This window comes from Lycium barbarum, chromosome 4, assembly GCF_019175385.1.
Source record: "Lycium barbarum isolate Lr01 chromosome 4, ASM1917538v2, whole genome shotgun sequence".
Taxonomy (NCBI): Eukaryota; Viridiplantae; Streptophyta; class Magnoliopsida; order Solanales; family Solanaceae; genus Lycium; species Lycium barbarum.
Genome location: NC_083340.1, coordinates 56,935,312 through 56,956,493, shown reverse-complemented (window position 1 = coordinate 56,956,493; position 21,182 = coordinate 56,935,312). Strand labels below are relative to the sequence as shown.

General features: G+C 39.5%; 1 protein-coding gene across 4 annotated transcripts in view; it reads left to right on the top strand.

Moving 5' to 3' along the window:
• The first annotated feature begins 10,297 nt into the window (after window positions 1-10,297).
• Window positions 10,298-21,182, top strand: part of LOC132636039 (electron transfer flavoprotein-ubiquinone oxidoreductase, mitochondrial) — a 42,809-nt gene continuing 31,924 nt past the window's right edge. For 3 of the 4 annotated variants that reach the window (XM_060352698.1, XM_060352696.1, XM_060352699.1), the window contains exons 1-5: window positions 10,298-10,695; window positions 10,934-11,010; window positions 12,049-12,155; window positions 14,844-14,925; window positions 14,998-15,115. In XM_060352698.1, coding sequence (XP_060208681.1) covers window positions 10,410-10,695; window positions 10,934-11,010; window positions 12,049-12,155; window positions 14,844-14,925; window positions 14,998-15,115 — 670 coding nt within the window. In that variant the 5' untranslated portion in view covers window positions 10,298-10,409. The remainder of the gene's footprint in view (window positions 10,696-10,933; window positions 11,011-12,048; window positions 12,156-14,843; window positions 14,926-14,997; window positions 15,116-21,182) is intronic. The other variant, XM_060352697.1, reaches the window with a different exon arrangement.

Below are 21,182 nucleotides of genomic sequence, written 5' to 3'. Positions count from 1 at the left end.
CTAAGAGTAGAGTAATATTGAAGCTCGTTCAATCGCTTGTTGGGTCATAACATAGGATCATGCCAAAATAACAAAGGAATAGCCTTAACATACCTTGAAGTGTATCTAATCGTCCAACTTCTACTTCTCGAACTCATGAGTCTACAATCAAGATAACATAGGCCTTAATTAGACTTATTTACCTCACTTACTAACCATTTTAAATATAAAATGAGCTTAACGAATTGTGGAAACTTAACAATCCTTAACTTCCAATTCAATCCAACATCAACCACAATATCAACAACAACAATGACAACATTTACATATCAAGATATACTCAAATCCATTCCCAATCATCTCTTAAAACAACCCCTAATCACCATCTTACCCTTCATCAACTTACCACTTTCATAGCTATCTTCTCTTTACTTAAAACCACTAAAACTCTTAGTAATTAACTTAAGTACAGAGGTAGGAATCATTTACATACCTTGAGGGGTCTAAGATTCCAAGGATCAACTTCAACTCTAACTTCCCAAGCTTCACAACTTTAATGAAACCCTAGGAACCACCTTCTTCTTCACAAGCTCGGGTTTACGGGACTCGGATCTTACCAAATCCCCACTAATATGATGGAAATTATAGAGAGGAAATATTCTAGGGCTTTCTCTGATTTGGGAGTGGAAAATAATGAAATAAAACGTGAGGGCTCCATATATATAGGTTGGGCAACACAGCCCCAGCGGTAGCGGGTCGACGAGCAGGTCGACAGTCCGTCGACTTGCACCGTCCCTGCTCCACTTGAGATTCAGAGGTGGCGGCGTGTCCACGGTGTGGGTTGACGCCATCGTCGACACGCTGACGGTCCATCGAAGGGGACTAGTTCCTGCTAGTTCCCTGAGTCCCCCAGCTGCGACGATTCAATCCATTTAACTCCTAATCCAATTATATTACGAAGGACACTTACCTATAATTTGGTGCACGCGAGATGAAGCACTTAATATCTAAAAACTCGGGTGTGGATTTCCATACTAAGGACATATGCCAGCAATAAGCCAAAAACTTTCTTGCGACAAAAACGGAAGGTGTAACATTCTTCCATCTTAGAAACATTCGTCCTCGAATGTTCATACAAGTCATGGGCTATAAAAATTTTTGGCAGAGTCTCCCCTGTAAATATACCAATCCAACCTGCACACAGCAACCCAAAATAATGCCACACAGGGCCACATGCTAAAATATACAACATCATGGCCTCACACGACCAATCACAATAACTATAAAGGAAACCAATACCTGGAGGAGATGATGCCTCAGACGGAGCCTCTTGAGATGACGAAAATAAATGGGGATATTTAGCCTCAATTTCCTCTTCCGCTTCCCAAGTCATTTTCTCAACATTATTATTTCTCCAGAGTATTTTAACATAAGCCACATCTTTAGTTAGTAATCGACGAACCTGTCTCTCTAATATAGCCACTGGTATTTCCTCATATGATAGCTGCTCAGTCACCTGAATATCATCTACCAGTACGACTCTTGAAGGATCTCTTATACACTTACCGAGCATGGATACATGAAATACCGGATGTACAAACTTCAACTCAGAAGGTAGCTCTAACTCATATTCCACCTTACCCACTGTACGAATAATTTTATATGGTCCAATATATCGAGGGCTCAACTTACCCTTTTTGCCAAATCTCATTACCCCTTTCATAGGCGAAACCTTCAGGAAAACCCAGTCGCCTGCCTCAAACTCTAACCTGCGTCGCCGATTATCTGCATAGGATTTCTGTCGACTCTGTGCTGTTAGTAATCTTTCCTGAATCATTTTCACCTTATCAACTGCTTGCTGGATTAAATCTGGGCCCACTAACTGGTTTTCTCCAATATCAAACCACCCTATAGGGGATCTACATCTTCGCCCATACAAAGCCTCATAAGAAGCCATCTGAATACTGGAATGATAACTATTATTGTAGGCAAACTCGATAAGAGGTAAATGATCATCCCAATTGCCTTGGAAATCAAGTACACAAGCTCTCAACATATCCTCAAGTGTCTGTATAGTACGCTCCGCTTGTCCATCTATTTGCGGGTGAAATGCGGTACTAAGGCTCACCTGAGTCCCCAATCCATTCTAAAAAGATTTCCAGAAGTTAACTGTAAATTACGCTCTTCTATCTGAAATAATGGCTATAAGAACACGATGAAGTCATACAATCTCCTTAAGGTAAAGCTTCGCATAATCCTCAGCTGCATAAGTAGTTCTAACAGGTAGAAAGTGGACTGACTTTGTAAGCCTATCAACTATAACCCAGATTGAATCATACTTCTGCTGAGTACGGGGAAAACCTGTAATAAAATCCATATTAATTATCTCCCATTTCCATGTCAGAATCTACATAGCTTGCAATAAACCTTTGGGCTTCTGGTGCTCTATCTTAACTTGCTAACAATTTGGACACTGAGCGACAAACTCCGCTATATCTTTCTTGATGCCATCCCATCAATACACTTCCTTGAGATCATGATCACATCTCTGTTGTGCCCGGATGGATAGAATACCGAGAATAATGGGCTTCTCCCACAACCTCCTGATGAAGTCCTGCAACATTAGGAATGCATAATCAATCTCGATACCGGAGTACTCCATCCCCGGTAATTACAAAGGGTGTTTTTTCCTTCTAAGGTGCCGTATCTCGGTAATGAACTAAAAAAGGATCCTCGTATTGACGCTCCTTTATCTCTGCAACCAAAGAGGACATTGTTGTATTTTGGACTGTAACTTCTGCATCACCTGAGTCTATCAACCGGAATCCCAGACTAGCTAACCGACAAACATCATGAGCTAGCTCCCTCTTCTCTGGCTACAAATATAATAGTCTACCCATATACTTATGACTAAGAGCGTTGGCTACTATATTGGCCTTCCCCGGATGGTACAGAATGTCAACATCATAATTTTTCAACAACTCTACCCATCGTCTCTTGCGTAAATTCAGGTCCTTCTTCTTAAAGATGTACTGGAGGCTCTTATGATCAGTATAGCTATCAACATGAACACCGTATAAATAGTGCCTCCACATTTTCAAGGCATGAATCACTACAGCTAACTCAAGATCATGGGTTGGATAATATTTCTCGTGCTACTTCAGCTGTCTTGAAGCATATGCGACAATCTTGCCGTGCTGCATTAATACACAGCCCAAACCAATACCTGAAGCATCACAATATACCACATAGCCATTTGTTCCCTCTGGAAGAGTCAAAACGGGTACAGAGGTCAACTTATCTTTCAATATCTGAAAACTCCGCTCACACGCATTCGTCCACTGAAACTTAGCTGATTTTTTAGTCAGCTTAGTCAACGGGGGTGAAAGAGAAGAAATTCCTTCTACGAACCTTCTATAATAACCAACCAAACCCAAGAAACTACGTATCTCTGTTGGTGTTGTGGGTCTTGGCCAATTCTTCACAATCGCAATCTTTTGAGTATCCACTCTAATGCCTTCATATGAAATAATGTGACCCAAAAAAGCCACAGAGTTCAACCAGAACTCAGATTTAGAGAACTTGGAATACCACTCTCTACCTCAAAGAACTCTAAGAACTGCTCGTAGATGTTCTGCATGATCAGCCTCCGACGGTATATAAACCAGAATATCATCTATAAACATAATCACGACCAGATCTAGAAAGGGCCTGAATACACGATTCATCAACTCTATGAACACAGCTGGAGCATTAGTTAGCCCGAACGACATAACACGAAATTCATAGTGGCCATATCTAGTCTGGAATGCCGTCTTTGGAATGTCTTCCTCCTTCACCATAACCTAGTGGTAGCCCAATCTCAAGTCTATCTTTGAGAAGTATTTAGTTCCTTGTAGTTGATCAAACAAGTCATCAATTCTCGGAAGTGGATATTTTGTCACGCCCCAACCTTGGTGAGGCGTGATTGGCACCCGGCACCTTACGGAAACCAAGCGAACCAACTGATAACTCGCATCCTTTATGTCTCAAACAAAAAAATAAGGCCAAGAAGGCCAACTATGAATATAATATCATGCGTACGTATATATACAATGGGCCTGCGACGTCCACATATCCACTGACAAAACATAACTGAGTTGTACACAAGAATCTGCCTGTAAAGCCTCTATGAACATGACTGAAGTACACAATTCGGGATAGGGCCCCCAACATACCCTCTTGTCACAAAAAAAACATATACAACTCATACTCGGCAATGCTCCAGGAAGAAATGGAGCCCACCAATCAAAACTAGTACCTGAAAGTAGCCTACTGCGGAAGATCTTCGTCCCATCTGTCTACACCTTCGTCATGAACGCCACGTCCACAAGGAGGGACGTCAGCACGAATAATGTACCGAGTATGTAAGGCAGAAATGTAACATAATCAACATATGCTGCAAATAAAGAGGATAAGAGTCAACCTGGCACTTCTGACTTACCGATGAGAATCTAGTTCGCAGGTCTCTTAATACTCTCATATCTTTAACTGCATCTATGGACAATACTGTATCTCTAACATACTTATTGTCCTAGTGCTAACTGCCCAACTGATCAGTGGTAACTGCTCGACCCGCCATAGCTCGATGGTAATAACTGCCCGTCCGATTATCGCCCGACGGCAGAGCGCAACTGCCCGACTGATCAGTGGTAACTGCCCAACCGGCCGTAGCTCGATGGTAACATCTGCCCGACTGGTCGTAGACCAGTGGTAATTATAATCAACATCATAACTAAACTTTTACAAGTAATCTCTATACACTTCCCGTGGCCATCACTTAACCCGTAGGGTCTACATAATCACATAAGACTTATAAGCACAGCTCAGGCCATTAGTACTTCTTCCCACTTGACTAGACTATAACCAAATCCTAAGATACAACATGAACCTCTCTTCGAACATTAAGTACCTCATTAGAGATCCTCTGCTAGCATTCTATTCATGTCCTATAAAACATTCCTTAAGGACCTGTTCCTAAATTTATTGGATTATTATTATGGAACCGTCATCATGAACATATCTCACCTTAAAGGAACAAAGTCATAAGATGAGATCAACATCAATGAATAACATCAATAGCCATGAAACAAGCTCAAGAATATCACAAGAACATCGGGAACTGTAAGCTTTGGTACTTTTTGAAACAAGGTTATTGAAGATGTCATATATAGGTTCACAACAAAGGAATCATGACTTAAGAAAGAAAGGTTTAGCCTTAACATACCTGGAAGCTTACTTTCCGACTCTCCAACCTACCTCCTATCTTGCAATCTAGTTATGATTGTTCGTAGTCTCGTAATATACATATAAGACCATTCATACTATTGTTAGGCGCACCATCATACACTTATCTCAAACCTTGAATTAAAATCCATTTAAAATCTGCTGAAATTCGGGCAGCATCTCCTCTGTTTATATGCCTAGCCCGAAATCACAATCCAGCAACCAACAATACCAACATCAACAACAATATTATCACTACCAATATATTCCATAAACATCCCCCACGATGTTCTATCTAATTTCTCAACCCATAAATTCATTATATGATCATTTAATAACATTTCTTCCATAAGTTAGCTCAAATCAATATTTATAAGGGAAGATTCATACCTTACTTCCACTAGAACCGCAATTTCCTCAATAGTCACCTTGAATCCAAGCCCAGTTTCACCGCAATACGATATTATAATCACAACTATACGCTATTTTCGGACCTAAATTCGGAGTTTTCACTTAATTTGTGCTAAAATTCTATGGAGGATGTTGGGAGAATGTTCTAGGGAGTTCGGGATATTTTGACAGGTGTTTGGATAAAAATGAGGGGTAAAACCCCTTTTTGAAGGTTCTAGAGTCGGTTCGGTACTGTAGCGATTACTGTAGCAGCTCGGTTACTATAGCGCGCGTTTCTGCTCTCTCAGCCAAACTTGTAACGTCCATAATTCTCTACTCCGATGTCGTATCGACGAGCGGTTTGTTGCGTTGGAAACTAGACTTGACAAACTTCATTTTAGGATTTTGAAACACCTTAAAACTCCTAATATACTAGGAGATATACCCCTCCAAAGTTGGCCCAAAATTCTGTCAAAAATTCTACCAATTCTTCCAAATTTTCGACAAACTTATTTTCTTCGATTTCCTTGGTCCCGAAATATTCCGAAACTCTCCATACATGATATTTATCATTAATCATACTTGATAATACTCATGTCCTTTGGTTCCAAGGTTGTCCTTTTCGGTTACGACTTACGAGATTGTAATTCATCCTTTACTCATACGATATACTTAAAAAAATGCTTCGTTCCACATAATCCAAAGTTATTTTACTTAGCCATAGCTCGACATGCTTACGTTCAAATTTAATAAGTGCTTCTCTGAAAGTACGGGGTGTAACATATTTATTTTCATAATCACTTTATTCAATTGCTAGTAATCGATACACATTCGCAAGGAGCCATCCTTCTTCCTTAGGAACAATAACGGTGCTCCCCAGGCGATGTATTGGGCCTAATAAAGTCCTTCTCAAGTAGATCCTTCAACTGCTCCTTCAACTCTTTCAACTCCACAGATCCTATAAGGAGGAATAGATATTGGCTGAGTATCTGGCAATAAATCGATAGTGAAATCAATCTCTCGCTCTGGCAGAATGCCTGGAAGCTCATCTAGAAACTTATTAACCAGAGGGATAGACTGAAGGGTCGGTGACTCTGCTTGTACGTCCTGAACCCGAACCAAGTGTAAATGTACCCCTTTCTAATCATCTTCCTTGCCTTAAGGTAGGAAATAAACCTACCCCTCGGCGAAGAAGCCTTGCCCTTCCACTCAAGAGCTGGCTCGCTTGGAAACTGGAATCGAACTATCTTCATTCTGCAATCAACATTAGCATAACAGGAAGCCAACCAATCCATACTCATAATCACGTCAAAATCCATCATGTCTAGCTCTATCAAATCTGCTAAGGTACGGTGATTACAGACTATCACTACACAGCCTCGGTATACTCGCCTAGATATAACTGGATCACCAACTAGCGTAGACACCTCAAATGGTCCAATCAAGTTAGGATCTTTCCCAAACTTGCCAGCAACAAAGGGAGTAATATATGATAAGGTAGATCCTGGATCGATCAATGCATACACATCATAGGAGGAAACTGATAATATACTTGTGATGACATCAGGAGACGACTCACGATCCTGTCTACCAGCCAATGCATAAACGCGGTGCTGAGGCCCACTCGAGCTAGGTGCTCCACTCCTCCCTCTACCACGTCCCGCTGCTATCGGAGAAACTTGCCCTGAAGAGCGTACTGCAGAAGAAGAACCAGCTACAGACCCTGTAGGGTGAACCATACCCCCACTCACTCTCATCGGACACTGTCGCATCCTATGACCTGGCTGGCCACAAGCATAACAAATATCTGATCCCAGCCGACACTGACTTGCTTGTAACTTGCCATACTGGGCACACCGTGGCAAAGGGGGTCTCATCTAGCCTGACTCCGATCTATGCTGAGAACCCAAAGCTCTAGAACTCTGAGCCGCTCTGGAATAAAAAAACCGATCAAATCTCGGACTTGAAAACCGCAGAGATGCACTCCCTGCCGAATGGAATAGGTATCGGGGATACTGCTGTCTCTGTCCTCCCCTGGACTCACCCCCGATATCTAAAGATCTGGCCCTCTTGATTCATTTTCTCAATCACATCCTTTTGGATGGGTGAGTATTTGTAAGGTCTGGAATTGACAGGTGCTCTATTTTCTTTAATTGGGATGTGATGGTCAAACACCCCCCTAGAAGGAGGTAGTTGACTGGGCTCATTGAAAAGTTCCTTGTACTCATCTAGTAGTAATTGAATTTCTACAGGCCCTTCAATACTACTTAGTGACTCCTCTTCTTGGTGATTAGCAACAGCTTTCACCTTAATCATGAAAATTTGAGCACCCTCCTCAGAAACACCGGACAAAGCATTGGCTTCTACTGTCTTAAATGAGGGGTAATTACCCTACAGTTTCACTGGCTTCCCTAAGTACTCAAACTGCATGAACAACTTCCCAAAATTCATGTGAATATCCCCTAGTTTGCATAGCCACTGTACTCCCAAAACCACATCACAACTACCAATAGGTAGTATGAAGAATTCATCTTCAAATGTGGACCCTTGCATCAACCATTTAAATTTCTAGCATCCTGTGAATGATTGAATAGTTCTTCCATCAGCTACACTCACATCCTGAGGATTAATCTGTTTCACCTTACACCCTATCCTTAGAGCAGCTTGCTCATTAATGAAATTGTGGGTAGAACCACAATCTATAAGGATATTAATAGGTTTTTATAAATTAACCCATTGATCCTTAATGTTCTGTATCCTTTTGTTCCATTCAAAGCTTGTAATGAAATTTCACAATTCTCAATAAAATCTCTCACTAAGGATTTAGTACTATCCTCCTCAACAGGAGCCTCTACTTCTTCAGGGCACAACCCTTCTGGTTCTTCAAGCTCAATACAGTACAAATGCCTTTTTGCTGCTTTGCATTTGTGACCTGGTATAAATTTTTCATCACAAGAATAGCAAAGCCCTTGAGCTCTTTTTGCATCCATTTCAGCAGGGGTCAACCTTCTTCTCCTATTGGCATCTATAACTGCAGGATAAGGTTTCTTAGCACCTTGAAATGCATGAGTTCCACGAGCTTGTCCTTGTACATATCTAGGGTTTGAGTTCCTCATCACCTTGATTTGAGCAGCAAATGAACTCTCATGTAACCTGGCCAGAAAATAAGCTTGAGGAAGATTGCAAGGCCTCCCTATTCTAACTGCATCACTAAGCTTAGGTTTGAGTCCATTTAAGAACACACTAATAGCATAATCAGTAGATAAGGATACCCTTGTCATAACATTATCAAAAGCAGCCTGAAAATCTTTGACAAATCCAGTCTGTTTAGTTCTTATTAATTAAGTCATTAGGTCTGTGTATTCCGCCCCAAATCTATCAGCTAAGGCATATATGTACTCCTTCCATGTAAGGGGTGTTCCAGGTGGCCTTCTTCTCAAAAAAACCCTTGGTGCCATTGCAAGGCCACTCCCTCAAAGTGTATAACAGCTAACTTGAGCCTTTGGTGAGTGGGAACTTCTTTAATGGAAAAAAATTGCTCGACTTTATACAACCAATCCCTCAAATCACTCCCATCAAACTTAGGAAATTCCACCCTAGTGTACTTGGTAAAAGCTGGATATTAAAGGGGATTGTGGTTATGAGTATTTGGTTGGCCATATAGAGGGGTATAATACTGACTTGGCTGAGTTAAAGATGGGGTTTGTTGAAATGGGGGTCCAAAAAACTGGTTAGGAATATAGGAGGACTTATATCCCTGAGAGAAGGAAGGTGGCATAGGTGCATTTAGATAGGTGGGGCTTGGAGCTATGGAATATATAGGCTTGAATTGTTGACTATTGTGTGAGTAAACTGGTGGAATGTGAAATCTTGGGCTATTTGAAATCATGGGGTTCTGTAATCTAGAAATGGGGATTAGGGGTGGAATTTGTGTAGTGCTGGAAACAGGGTTTAGGGTTTGTGAAGAATAAATGGGTAAGGTGTTATACTGGTTAGAATTTGGGGGTTGCAAAATCGATTGGGGGGGGGGGGGGGGGGGGGAGTTGTTCAAAAGGGTTCTTAATTGCGATCTAGGAGTGCTATGGGGAGATAAATTCACATAAATTAGAGGGTTATCCGAGGGGGAGTAAAGTTCATCTTCTGGTATAGTTAACAATGGATCTTTGCCTCTTTCTGGTCTCCTTCCTTCTTCCACTGATTGTTTTAGCTTGCGAAGAGATCTCTCATGGTTCACCTCCACCTAATCTTGTCGAGCACTGAAGCTGGCCATTTCTCTGGTCATTTGTTGCAGTAAGCTTCGAATTTCCAGCAAATCACTTGCCATCATTCCCACAGAGCCAAGAAAATGCTCTGATACCACTGTTGCATGACCAGAAATACAGGAAGAAAAGAGAAAATTACAGCTACAAGCTAAGGAAATTAAGGCAACAAAATAGAGATACTTTTCATTGATAGTGAACAATAATCGATTACAGAGATATATCCTATTCTTTTGGGGCAAAATAGGAATTAGCTACTGACAAAGTGTAATTACTATGTTGGACTAAGGTAATAAAGCTAAACAATTATGGGGTCACATATGTAAATACCCAAAGTTGTACTTAAAACCCAAATGGGACTTATTCGTATATAAAGGAACTTAAACTTATAACTGTTACTCAGCTCTTAACAGTTATGTACCATCCCTAAAGCATGAAGTATATTTCCACTCAAGCATAGATATCTTCCCTCGTATCATTGTGATTATTGAAATCATCGGACCAGTCTTGTTCATCATGTATAAGTTGATAAATTCTTGCTCAAAATCAAGATTGATACCCCTTTTATCTGAGTCAACCTTGTATAAATCAGCAAATTTGGTTTTGGGTAAATATTCAAGGAGTCATAGTAGTAGTGAATCATCATCATCAACAGATACATATAGAGAAGCAATTAATTATGATGTGGTGATAGTTGGAGGTGGACCAGCAGGTTTATCAGCAGCTATTAGGGTCAAACAATTGTGCCAACAAAAGGATGCTGACTTATCAGTTTGTGTTGTAGAGAAAGGAGCTGAAGTTGGTATGTTAAAATCCTTTTTCTTAATGTTATTAATTCGATTATTGATTGGATTGAGAGCCTTGGCGTAACTGGTCAAGTTGCTATCACGTGACTAGGAGATTAGGGGTTCAAGCTGTGAAAACAGTCTCTTGCAGGTTAGACTGCGTGTGGTGCGGCCCCTTTTTCGGACCCACGCATAGCGGGAGCTTAGTGTATCGGGCTGCTTTTTTTATTGATTGTATTGGATTGGATTGTACAGGTGCTCATATCCTGTCAGGAAATGTATTTGAGCCACGGGCACTTGATGAACTCTTTCCCCACTGGAAACAGGAAGAGGTACTACTTCATTCTACCTATATACATGCTAATCATGCACTTCCTCGGTTTTAAAATGTTGTCTAGCTTTCTTTTTCAGTCTGTTTAAAAAAGAATTACTCTTTCCTTTTTTTGACAACTCTTTAATTTCAATTCTCCACATGATATGTTTAAGACCACAAGATTAAAGGACATTTTGGTACATTTGATATATCTTCAGTTAACAACAAGATTCAAAAGTTTTCTTTGCTTTCTTAAACTCCGTGCCCAGGCAAACATTTTGAAACAGAGGGAGTATACAAATTCTGCTGCATTTAGGGTGTGTTCGGTATGAAGGAAAATGTTTTCTCGGAAAATAAGTGAGTTTCTTACTTATTTTTTTGTGTTCGGTATGTAAGCAAAAGCACATTATCCTAAAAGCATTTGTACATAATCTAGACAAACACTATGAGATGTGGCGTGAGTGGTGGGGTGGTGGGGATGGGGGCTACGGGTTTGGGGGTGAAGAGGGGTGTTGGAGGGTGGGTAGATCACAATCAATGTGGAATGCAACTTGTGGAACTTGTTGTCCCTCCTTCCACTAGGGAACTCATTTTCCTCATTTTTAAGGAACTTGTTTTCCTACCGAAAATGTTTTCCAAAATTTTTGACCAACCGAACATGAGAAAATGGGAAAATGTTTTCCTCCATACCGAACACTCCCTTATTTTAATTCAGTTTCATCCATTTTCTTCACTTCACCTTGCTATGAAAGGAAGTTGGTAAGGTTTCCAGACGTGTTACTTGATTAGCCTTCAATGATTGGTTATTTAGGCAGCCAAAAGGCTCTTTCTTTCTTGACATACATAGTTCATATGATTATTTATGCATATGATTTCTCTATATTAAGACCAATGATTTTGCCATTCAAATAGCTAATTCAGAACTAAAATTAATATCAAGTTAGGAGTGAGATAAAGTGGTCTGTATTTACTTCTATATTTTGAACATGAAGTTGCAAATAACAATTTGGTCTTTGTGTAATCCCATCATTTGCTAAAGCTCTGTTTCTGATTGCAGGCTCCAGTTGATGTCCCTGTTACTTCTGATAATTTTTGGCTGCTTTCCAAAAATCATACCTTTTCACTTCCAAGCCCATTTGATAATAATGGTAACTATGTCATAAGGTACTTTTATATTTACTTTGAAACATTTGGATTCAAGTGTGCATGTAAAGATATTACTCCTTTGCCTCAAATTGCCAGTCTTGGTTTCTCTCTTTATTGATTAGTATTATTCCTTTTTTGTTTTGGTGTCTGGTGGAGGGGGCTTTTGGAGAAAAGATTCTTAAATTGCCTCTTGCAGATGATCCTTATTATTCCAAAATATCGTACTAATGTATTCACTTCATATTAATCTAGATGCATGAAAGGTATTTGAGCAATTTTTTAGAGGCAGAATTGGATAAGTACGACAGAATATCCAGTGAAAAGTGACAAAAACTAATGGAACTGCGAGATAGAAGAATATTTTATTGTACAAAGAAGAACTTGTACAAGGACGGTGGACAAAATAATCTGATTAAAGAAAAAGTGTAGACTGAATAAGACGTGCTCGGTTGCATGAGAAAAAGAAGATTGATCTACTATAAAATACCTTTTTTTTTTATTTTTTATATAGAACTTTTTCTCAAAAAATCCTTGTAAATCACTATGTAAATTCCCTTGGAAGGGGTATCCATAATCAAACTTCTTGCTGCATGGGTAATGCAATATCAGCCAATTAACATTTAGTTTTTGATGTCCAATACTTAGGATATTGAAGAAAACAACCAGAAGTCTTATAGGATTCTCAATGACCAGATTGAGAATCAAGGCATGGTGTTTTATGTGTTCCTGTATCACTGTGTGCTATGCATCGCTGTCTAGGTTTTCAACAGCTATTAGGTTCTGTTTTAGTTGCGATTTTGTGCATGCGAGGCCATGGCTTTGGTGCGTGCAGGGTTGACTGTTTTAGTACTGATATAATTAGAGAACATCAATGTAGTTTCCGCACTGTTATTGATCAACAGGGGTGGAAAATGAAGAGCCTTTTTTTTTTTTTTTTTTTAAAGTGACATAAACCAAAAGAAAAGGAGCAAAGGCAGCAATAAGGTCTTGGTAATGTTGAAGGAGCTCTGCTAGTGGGTGAAAGAGAAGTTGGATGTGTTTGAAAATGGTTAAGAGTAAAGTTGGTCATAAAATTAGGCCACAAGCCCCTTCCTATGGTAATTAAATTAGGCCACAAGCCCCTTCCTATCTATCCAAACCTTGGTGCATAGAGTATCCCCTTTGTTGGTGAGAGGTAACAGGTGCCTCGTGGAATTAGTCAATGTGCACACGCAAGCTGACCCAGACACCATGGTATCAAAAGACAAAAAAAGAAAAAAGATTGGCCACAAGTTCTCGATTGACTATTTTTCGGACGTATCAGGGACAGTTTTGAGATATGGAAATGTGTAGGGACTGAATGGTGGTGCTTTTTGAAAATTGAGAAGAAGCAAAGTATGCCGTGGATGTACATTCGACCTACAAGTTACTCCCTCCGTCCGAATTTGTTTGACACTTTTCGCTTTTCGAGAGTCAAATGAGTTGTTCTTTGACCGTAATTTTTTCATGTCTTTCAAATACTTTAAATTATTAACTATGGTGACTTATAATACTTTTTACGTAGTTTCCAAATAAGTAAGTTTTATTTCGAAAAATTTAAAGATTCTAGGTCAAACGCACAGTCAAAATTAAGAAGTTTGAATCTCGAAAAGTGAAAAGTATCAAACAAATTGGGACGAAAGGAATATTTGTTTCCTTCTTAGGACCCTTTGGACATGAAATTTCTTTTGCTTTTCTTCAAGTTTTTTTTTTCTTTTTCAAAAGCCTATTTGTTATACATTGGTTATAAAAAAAGTCTTCCCTCACAAAACTTCAATATATTTTCAAGTGAAATGCATGTCCAAACACAACTTCAACTTCCAAATACCTTTTATGTTAATAAAACTTTTACCCTATCAAAAAATAAATAAATTCCAAATACCTTTTTTTAACTTAACTTTAAATACTACTCCCTCCGTCCCAATTGATATGACATTTTTTCCTTTTTAGTCAGTTCCAAAAAGAATGACAGCTTTCTATATTTAGCAACAATTTAACTCTAAAATTCCCATTTTACCCTTAATGAAATGATTTCTGGCCACAAAAATTTCTTTGGCTTGTTTTAGACCACAAGATTCAAAACTCATGTTTCCTCTCCAGTGTCGCAAGTTCAATTCCTTCTGGTACACTTTTAAATTATATCTTACCTTATCGAAAAAGACCACAAAATTCAAAAGTCTTCTTTTCTTTCTTATACATCGTGCCTAGTCAAACACCCTCATATAAATTGGGATGGAGGGAGTACTTTTTTTCAAATATTACTCAATTCATGTCCAAACGCCTACTACACTCCTATTTTGTTTTACTAACCATGAAGCTTCAACTTATAGCGAATGATTGCTGGGCCAGGGCATATTCACATACTCATTGATTAAGTGGGGTAACATAGTTGGAGGGGTAAGGAATTAGTCCAATGGTTAACTTGGTCCATTTTGGCCTTGACTGGTGCTTGATGGGTGTTTCCTTGTATGTGAAGAGGGAAGCGAGTTCAGTTTCCTTGCAAATATGTAAGAGTTAAAACACTAGATGGGGATCCCCACTTACAGACTCTGTGGTCCATACCCACACTGGTATCATCATACAGACAGAAATGTGCATGGTTTTCTTCTTTAATGGAACGCGCATTTTACTGATATAGTTATGACTTTTCTGTATATCTTATATATCATTACAATCATGGTAATGCAGTTTGAGTCAGTTGGTTCGTTGGCTGGGGCAGAAAGCTGAAGAACTAGGAGTTGAAATATACCCAGGTTTTGCTGCTAGTGAGGTACTACCCTCATTTTTCTGGATTATTTCATTATTTGCTTAGTTTTTGCTTGCTAAGGTGGAAAAGTTTCAGATTTTATGCAACGAACATAACGAGGTTACTGGTATTGCTACTAATGATATGGGAGTGGCTAAAGATGGTTCCAGAAAAGAGAACTACCAGTGTGGTGTTGCACTGAAGGGCAAGTTCAGTTACTGAATTCTTTTTTTCCTTGTTCTGTTTTCTGCAAAGAAGCTTTCCAAAATTACATTCTGTCCACAGTTATTGCAGTTTGTTCGATGACTATCAAATGGAAGTTAGATTTTCCTTTACGTTAACGTTAACTGTCCCCCGTGATAATTTTGATATGTGATTTGACTCTAGAATCCAAGTAAAATTGAGTATAATTGTCAATGTTATTTGTGCCCTGTAAAGATTCGAGAAAGAGTTAATCAAATATCGACTTACATTACAACACCCCAATTCAGTTTAGTTATTCCTGAAGTTTCTGGTCAGTATTTGTGTGTATTATGGAAACTCATCGGATACAAATGCAAACTGGAACATCAGTTCAATTAGTATCAGTTGGAACATGATGCTGTTCATATGGATCTTTATGGGGCAGAAAGGTAACTCGTATGGTAAGGACAAGAAATACTAATCGTATGCCTTTAGACCATGATACCATTTGTCACGCCCCGAAATATGGGTCACATGGACGGCAACCGATGCCAAAATTCCCACATTAGGAGAACCAACACTTATTGCAACATACACAATATTAGCACATAATGAGGATCTAAGCATCCTCGTACCAGCAAGCACATGCAAATGAGACTTCATGCAGCTCCGTACCGTCATACTCAGTGTAATCCCACTAGTGGGGTCTAGGAAGTGTAGAGTGTATGTTGACCTTACCCCTTCCTCGTGGAGTTAGAGAGGTTATTTCCAATAGACCCTCGGCTCAGGTAAAACATTTCAAAGCAGTTTGAGAAAGGAAATACGGAAATGAAGAAGACATGACAACTAATAGGAAATCAGTACACGTTCCAAACAAGTCAGTCGACATTAATTATAACTTAAACGCGTCAATTCACATACCGATTCATCCAAATCAACACTTTGGGTATTGGCCCTAAGCCACCCAAATTCCAACTTTTAGTGTAGGGTGAAAATCTAGATTCACCCATGCCATTCTCAGTTCACCCAAAAAACTATTTAAGTCGTTTGTGGTCTTATAAGACCAATTAGTTCACCCAACTACTATTCGCGATGTTACTGATCCCCAAAAACCACGATTATTGTCCCTCAAATTAGGGCTCATCCCAAACATCAATACGATCATAAATGTAGCCTGTAGATGCTCTACCCATGCTCATTATACGACATAAATGAGTTACCAGGGATAAAAGTGCTTTTTTGATGTCCAACTCAAGTTTTTTTGTTTTGGAAGATTTCATGGGAGATTCAAGATTCTAGACTAATTCAATATTTAAGGGTTGTTAGGCTAGCATTTAAGAATCATAAGTGCACCCAATCCTTATAAATATACTTACTTGGGTGGTTGAAATTGATCTTGGGAGAACTTGCTCTCAGAACAGTACGCCCTAGCTCTTAGTCTTGTTTTTGGAGCAAGAAATCCCTCTTTGGTTATTTATAGAGCTAGCCATCTAAGGACTTCGCGCAATACTCACTCAACGTGTGTCTTAATGGCCTACCACCAGGAAAGGCTTATGCAATAATCACGTGTTTGGGACTTAATGTACTGTCTCGTCTCGTCCGTGGCCAGCCCCTACCTAAATTCCGTCTGACACGATAGTCGCGCGATGCAGAGCTATCACATTCATTACTTGGATTGCTTGTGCGATGTGAGGCCATTACTTGCCCCTGTCTGGCATTCATATTTGGCGTTTGTGTTACCCACGCAGTTCTCTTCCACTGCGATGCCTTGCCTTGCCTTTTTGGAGCTTTGGTCATTATCACGCTTCATACATTACTTGTGCTATATCGTGAAATTGTCCAGTCAAAAAATGACCTTGACGCGACACCTTCGCGACGCCCAAGTACGGAGTGATTTTCATCTCCAACTCCAAAAATTGTTCTCCCTTTTTACTACAATACCACACCATTACAATCCAGATCATTTCCAGCACATATATAATCATCTCAACTTATTCCACATCATATGATGTCAACTATGCATATTTCCATCATTTAGCATGTAATTAAGCATGTATTAAGGTTAAACAAGTCAAAAAAATTGTAGGGCGCTACATTCTCCCCACTTAAAAACATTCATCCTCGAATAATTGTGTTTTGGAATAGGTGAGGATATTTTGTTTTCATGTCCTTCGCAACTATCCCAATTGTCTCTTCATTGCAACATTGCTGGCGGAAACAAGCTCTATCTGTTCTGAATTTGTGAACTTGCCTGTCAAGTATGGCCATAGGAACTGCTTCATATTATAGTTTGGGAAAAGACATAAATTAACCCTTAAACTATAACCCAAAAGTCATTTTCACACTTAAACTATCCTGACGATCCTTTACACACTTAATATATTTAAAAGTGATATTTTTTACCCCTCCAAAGCTGATGTGGCATAAATAAAATTTATATTTAAATAATAAGAGAGTGAGGTCAATTTTTTTTTTTTTTTTTTTAAATTATTATAATTTTTTTTTTTTGCAACTTCTTCTTCTTTATTACCATCCCCCCCAACCCCTCGCCCTTCTCCTCCACATTCCCGCCACCCCTAACCCCACCCACCCCCTTCTCCTCCACCTTCCCACCAACCCCCAAAGGGCAGTTCATGCAATTTTTTCATTGTTGCCCATTGAAGGGCTGTCTGTGCAATTTCTTCACTGCCATTTGAAGGGCAGTGCGTGCAATTTCTTCACTTCCATTTGAAGGGCAGTCCGTGCAATTTGAATGGGCAGTTCGTGACCGGAAAATTTCCCATTTGATGCAAATTTCTTCAATATTTCCCATTTTATTTTATAGATAGATTAGATGCAAATTTGGTGACCGGAAATGAAGAAGATCGGAAAATATTGAAGCTCACCGGAAAATATTGAAGCTCATTATTATTTTATAGGTAGATTAGATGCAAATTTGGTGACGGGAAAATGAAGAAGATCGGAAAAAATGAAAGCTCACCGGAAAATATTGAAATTCACCGAAAAATATTAAAGCTCATTGGAAACAATGGTGGTTATGCAATAAGAAAGGGAGTAGGGATGAAGAAGAAAAGGAGGGTGGGGGAGGGAAAAAAATATAAAATTAAAAATTAGAGGATTTTTTGACGTGGCACTGATGTGGACTGATGTGGCATTGATGTGGGGAGAGAGTGTGTACACTCTCCCTTAGTGCAACTGGTCATATTGTATCAGGGAGTAAAAAATATCACTTTTTCATATATTAGGTGTGTAATGGGTTGCCAAGATAGTTTAAGTGTGAAAATGACTTTTGGGGTATAGTTTAAGGGTTAATTTATGTCTTTTCCCATTATAGTTTATCATCAAGTTCCACAGTCAGAGATGGAACCACATGCGAAGGCTCACACGCATATTTTAGTAGGATCAATACATGGATGATAGGATGCACGAATTACAACTCTAGTGGCAAGGCAAGTTGATAGGCCACGTTTCAATCCTCTTGAGTATTTCATAAGGCTCAACCACAGACTCAACTTACCATTCTTACCAAACCTTATTACTTCTTTCATCGATAAATCTTCAAAAGCACATAGTTGCCAACCATGAACTCGACCTCTCAGTGCCTTTTGTCAGAATAGGACTTTTCGCTACTTCGAGTCATTCTAAGCCTCTCTTGAATATGTCTAACTTTCTCCAATGATTCTTGTACTAGATTCAAGCCAAGAAATTTGTCTCCCGCGTTTCAAACTATCCAATGGACGATCTACACTGACACCCATATAATACTCCAAAGTTCCAATGGAGCCATTTTGATGCTCACTTTAAAGGTATTGCTATAAGCAAACATTATTAATCGTAGATGCTCATCCCAATTGCGACCAAAGTCTATGACACATGCCCATAATATATCCTGAAGTGTTTGAGTAGGAAAAATGAAAATAGGAATAAGTGGAAAAAGTAATTTTTCTCTCTCCTATTTCAAACTCTCCCAGGCATATTCCCTAAGAATATGACCTAGTTCCCTTCTTGATACCTGCTCCCCTTCCGGTGATCCTTCTGATCACCGGATTCAACCTTTCTTCTTCTCTTTCTTTCCCTCTCTCCTCCCTTCTCTTCTCTTTCTCTCTCTCCTCTTTCTTTTGACACCCACTTCCTCCAGTTTTGATGGCAGACGATATCATTTATTTTGCTGTTGGTTTCAAATCTTTTGATGTTTCACGAGATTCAGATGTAGGGGGGGACTGGTACGAATGGACTGAAAGGAGTAGGAACTCCAACACAAGAACTCAGTTTACCAGAAGGACGATGATATGGTTGATCCAAAGATTGAAAGAAGCTTCTTTATCAAAGGGAAGATCAGTGAGAAGGTGGAAGAGGAGAGGAAGTTTCTCTGAAACTTATTGTGCAAGGAATTTCAACAAGTTTGGCAGATATATTAGCATCATTAATCTGAATGGCAGAAGGAGATCGGTGTTGATAATTCCTGAGTTATTCTTCAACTCAGGTTGGAGCTTCATTGCAGAAAAGTTGGAAAGGTTTGTTAACTCCCACAGGAATGAAAAAGATAAAATGGAACCAAGGCTGGCTGACAAGAACATTCCTTATTCTGAAGCCCTTCGAAGTATTAAATGGTCCAACAGAGGGGAAACCTCATTTAATGCAGACGTTTCAGTGAAGGGAGGAGTAATTTGCATTAAAGACGACCCCAACAACCAAAATGAAGTTATTTATAGGAGTCTGGTCGGCAACTTCAAGGCTGTTGAAACTCCAACTCTCTCAGAGATTAGAAGATGGTCTTCTTACCTTTGGAGGAAAATCTTTGGGCTGAATATCTATGAAATGGGAAATAGCCTCTTCGTTTTTGAGTTTGCTTCTAAAGCTGCGGTTGAACAAGTGATGATTGGAGAATGGTTATGGAAGCATCTACGCAGCAGGTTCCAGTGGTGGAGCCCCACAGTTGGAGCCGTCGAAGAAAAAGCAAATATTAACTCAACATGGGCTAGAATTGTTGGTCTTCCTCCGCATCTTTGGTCGCAAAAAGAATTTCAAGGCCATCGGAGATTTTTGCAGTGGATGGTTAGAAATAGAAGAAGAAACGCAACTGAGAAATCATCTCAAATGGGCCAGAATCAAAATTCATGGAGACGGTCATCTATCCCGAAGGAAGTGTCACGCCCCGAACCATGGCCTGGGCGAAACACGGCACTCGGTGCCTGCATGTAACCGAGCGAACCACATGGCTTGCTGAATCATCATGAAGCATACATGAGCGAAATATAACATGAGAACATGATGAGCCTTTATAAAACAAGAATAGTCATAATATTAAATAAAACACTTGTTTAAATCATGAATGCAGAAATATCAAAACCGAGCCAAAGGTGGCTACTCAACTCTAAGAATCTGACACAACTGACTGCATAGTATATGAAACCTCTAACATGAACGTGAGTCTGCTAAACATACTTGCTGGGACAAGGCCCCCAGCATACCTTTAATGAATAACGAATCATGAAAGTAAATAACGGACTAAACCCGAAGAGAATGGGGCTCACCCAAAAGTTGATACGAATGCTGTCCTACTGAGTAGATGCGTCGTCCTGTATATCCGTACCTGCATCGTGAATTGCAGGCCCCCCGGACAATAAAAAGGGATGTCAGCACATTGAATGTACTGGTATGTAAAGCAACTAAATGAAATAGACATGTGCCATGAAATAACATGGTAAGGGCTGAAACTGAAACTGAAACCTGATCATGAGCATGAACGTAAATACATACATACATATATATATATATATATATATATATATATATATAAAACAGGAGAAAAGTATCTGTGGGAGAGCATTAGTATAACCGACATGTAACTACCATGTTAGTACATGGCATCTGATCTTTGCCCGACCAGCTAAGCCATCTTGTACCTTGTTGGGGTACAAGACATGAACATGAACATGAATGGATCCAAATCCCTCAATGGGGAAAATATGAAGGAATCATCCTACTGGGCGGAGCGATCCTTATCCTACGTTGGCATGCGTAGTTTCAGGTATGAAACCTTCTCGGTAATTTGTGCAACTCCCAAATTTCATGAACATAGATATAATTGGCTTAGT